The sequence below is a fragment of the Stegodyphus dumicola genome, chromosome 1 (genome assembly GCF_044657685.1).
Source record: "Stegodyphus dumicola isolate Sdum_Otavi_A_Nest chromosome 1, ASM4465768v1".
Taxonomy (NCBI): domain Eukaryota; kingdom Metazoa; phylum Arthropoda; class Arachnida; order Araneae; family Eresidae; genus Stegodyphus; species Stegodyphus dumicola.
Window position 1 is genome coordinate 193772008 of NC_140768.1, and position 3854 is coordinate 193775861.

A 3854-nucleotide genomic window follows, 5' to 3' on the forward strand; every position below is an offset into this window, starting at 1 on the left:
AACTTAGGAAACTCTATCGTAAGTGAACTTTTCTGTACTTAAGTTAAATATTTATAGTTCTTCCGTACCCCCTCCCTACCTCAAAAATTACATAGTTTAAAAAATGACCTAGATTAAAAAAAGAAGCATAATAAATTATTATTATTTGTTAATAACAAAATGAGTGGAAAAAAATGCACACACAGTATTTCCAAATCAAAATCTAACCTTTATTTTTTAAATGTCATTCTAAAACCATATTTCTTTTTAACAAATTGGTATATTCTAAAATCACTGCTTTTACACAAAGAAAGATTATATAAAATATCATACATAGATTTGCCTTGGCATCTTTTTAATAAAAAATAAATGCAGTATTGTCCACATAAATTAGATGTTAAACTTTGAAATCGAATTTTATTATAATGAGTTACACGAAAATGTGACACAAAATTCTCGATCTTTTTTCCATAAAACTCCGGAGGCTCTCCGTAAGAATCGAAAAATTCCAAGGCTTTATCTTCTATAAACAGGGCAAGCCAATGCGTTCCATTTTCTGTAGAGGGTGATACATTTATTACCACAGCAGATCGTTTTCCAGGCATAGGTATCATGTCAGAAGGAAATACTCCTTGGAAGTACGGAGCAGTGTCCATGTCTTGAGACAATATGTGATGAAGCTGAAGGGCGTACATCTTAATTTGCAAAGTCGTAAGTAACAGTTCTGGATTTATTAATCTCGATTATATTTTCAAACTCGCTGTACACTATAACAGATATTGTTTGTGATAGTGGTGCTCTAAATTTCATTTCTAGACGTAAATTGCTGTGTTTTATTAGATTCATGTGCTCTCCATCACATAAGTCAGGCGACAAATCAAAGGCATATAATGTATAACCTAAGGGATAATCGTCTCTCGATATAAAAATACCATGATCTTGACTCACTTTCTCTCTTCCGAGAAATAAGCTTTGGTAAGCTCGAATATAATTATTTTCATCAAAATTCGGCTCGAGAGGATTGTAAGGCACAGGCTGACCGTCCACATAGACTCCGATAAAATTTAAGTGATAATGATTAAATTCGAAAGGTGACTTCTTATAAGTTCCGTGAAAAGCATCATTATCTACGCATCCAACAATCACCCGTTTTGGCATCTGCCCGATGAAGACGTATCTTGTCCGATAGACATGCTGCCTTGCGGTACAGAATATACTTTACACAACACTCTGTTAATGGGGTATTTTGCTGTTGCTTTTTCTAAAGCTTTGGCATGTCCGAGAGTAATACCTGGACTGACGCGAACCTTTCGAACGAAAAGGGAAACATGATCCAATACCACTTTGTGTCCTTCGTTACCATGTAAACAAAATTCGGATTTACTCCGTATAAGTTTTAGTTTCAAATCTACAAGGTTCTACATTAGTCTATCTTGATGAAACAAATCGCAGTGAACGCCCCCTATCATATCTATTGTATTACTTAATTTAAAAAATTCGGAACGCTTAATCCATCATTCGTTATCTGTAAATATTTTACTAAATGTATCTTTGTAGAACATTTCGCATGTAAGTTGCGAAGTTTTACTGTCAAACCCATGATTTAATAGAGTTTCTATATAAGCTCTATATGGATACGTATTGCTCGAAGAAGAGATTAATCGATCGTTTAGAGTGACGTCCACTTGAGAAAACAGCGAGTGAAGGAAAGGATTGACGGGACCAATCTTTGAATCTGCTACTGTAGGTTTTCCATCCGTTTTTATTATTTTAGCTTTTAGATAAATAAGTGTTTAGAACAAGTCCATATACTCCTCTCCGCTACCGGAAACAAGGAATTCAACAGGTCCTCCATCAAATACATTCGAAAGTGGATGAAACTGAATCCATTGCCCATTTTGAATGACAGTCTGAGTTCCAGGTATGTGAAAAAGTTCTAATTCTGATTTAGTACATTCGTGAGAATCTTTTAACATAAAAGCCATTTCCGTTTTCATTTATTTTTTTTAAATATGTTGTTTAGGTTAGTCAAAAATATCTCGTCGACGTAGCTTTTTGGCTTTCGAAGAACTAATACGTTGTCGAGTTTTACGCTTTCTTTTATACTTCCCTCTACCTAACATCGATTCTGCTCTCTTAACAGCTTTTTCAGCCAATAATTTTCCAGCTTCTTTTGTTCTTTGTTCCGCGGCCATCTTTAAATTTCCCCCCTCCATGACATCAGAAGCTATACGTGTTCCTGTCAGCAAGGCTTCTTTTCCTAAGGTTTTTGCCCCTTTCCAGAGAACAGGTAATGCCAATCGACATATTTTCTTAAAAAATCCACCGATACCATAGCCTCTTTGATAAGCTATCTGTTCGCGATAAAATGGAAGTCCAGATCCTAACTGGCCGACATAATGATCTTCAAACTTTTTTGTACAACACACATAAGGAACACGGCTCATACTGTATGTAACGTGTCAAATTTTCAAATGATGTGTTTTATGAAATGTATTATCCCTTTTATAGGATATGCCGCAATCGAAAATGCAGAATAATGATCACTTTTCCTCTTTCGAATGGAACAAATTCCCCAGAGTTTAATCGTATTTCCATTTCAATCGTTTGAAAATGATTTCAAATAACAGGAACATAGTGTGGTCTGTCATAATGAGTACTGATGACTTCTCCATCTTTTCCATTTATTTTTACAATACGCAATAAGGGAGCTTGAATGTTTCCCACTATTTGTGGTTCTACGATATCTGTATAGATATAAAAAAATGGGAAGGAAGCACGTGGATCAGCGACGAAGGAACTTTCAGTGATATCTTCTATTACTTGCGGTTTAAATCCTAACAGATTGCAAAGACCTTTCTCAAAAATTAGTTTTGCTCCTTTCTCGGTTTTAATATTCACACGCTTTGTCACAGGACTGTATTTAAATGTAATTTTGTTTCTTAAAGGTGGAATATTCATTTCGTACAAAATATCTTGTACACTTTCATAATATCCAGGTGGTAACCTTCTTCCCTGGAGTTCTCCATCTTTTAAAGCAAACTCGAACAGATTATTTTCTTTATTTATATTATACCATTCGTGCGGATAAATTATTTCGGTTAATCCAACTTCCCATAGACCGTTTAATGTAATTGGTATAGGTAGCTGTGTCACAAAATGCGAAAGTGTATTTTCTGAGAAATGTTCTTGACTACTATCAGAGGGCAGCGTCACGTAGAACGACATCTCTAACTGATGAAATTCAGAACAGAATGTTCTCTTTTTATAATATTTTTACATCGGATACCAAAGCATTAAATTTATCCGGGTATCCCTGAAATTGGACAAAATACTGCATTTTTCCAGCCACTTTTTTTTGTTTTAATATTTTTTCTACCGGATAAAATCCCGAATCAGATACTTTTTGTAGTTCATTTTCATAAAAACTACCTTCAATCACATCTCCAGCTCAATCTCTTAATTTATAAACTACAGGCTTTCGGGGGATCATTCGATGAATTGTAAACAGATCATTCGATGAATTGTATTTCTCGAGTCCAATTATTTTCGTAACCCTTCTCAAAAGGTCTTTCCAGTTTACTAATACGCACCGTATCGCCTGTTTTAAACTGGGGCTTCGTAACAGATTTTATCATATCACCATATAAATTCTTCCATACCACAGACTGATTATTTATATTCACTGATGAAGGTTCCATTTGAATACTGCGATGCCAAGTGTGATTGTAACTATAGATTAATTTATTCAACACATCTATATAGCAATGTGTGTTAAACTCTGTAACATATTTCCACATTTTTGTCTTTAGAGTCCTATTAAATCTTTCAATAATGCTCGCTTTTGTTTCGTTATTTGTTGTAAAATAATGAAT

At 34.4% G+C, this 3854-nt stretch overlaps 1 protein-coding gene across 1 annotated transcript; it reads right to left on the reverse strand.

The window, feature by feature from the left end:
- Positions 1-675: 675 nt before the first annotated feature.
- Positions 676-1137, reverse strand: LOC118198972 (uncharacterized protein F54H12.2-like). Its single transcript, XM_035370754.2, has one exon. The coding sequence runs from the start codon at positions 1135-1137 to the stop codon at positions 676-678; it is 462 nt and encodes a 153-aa protein (XP_035226645.2).
- Between the last annotated feature and the right edge of the window lie 2717 nt (positions 1138-3854).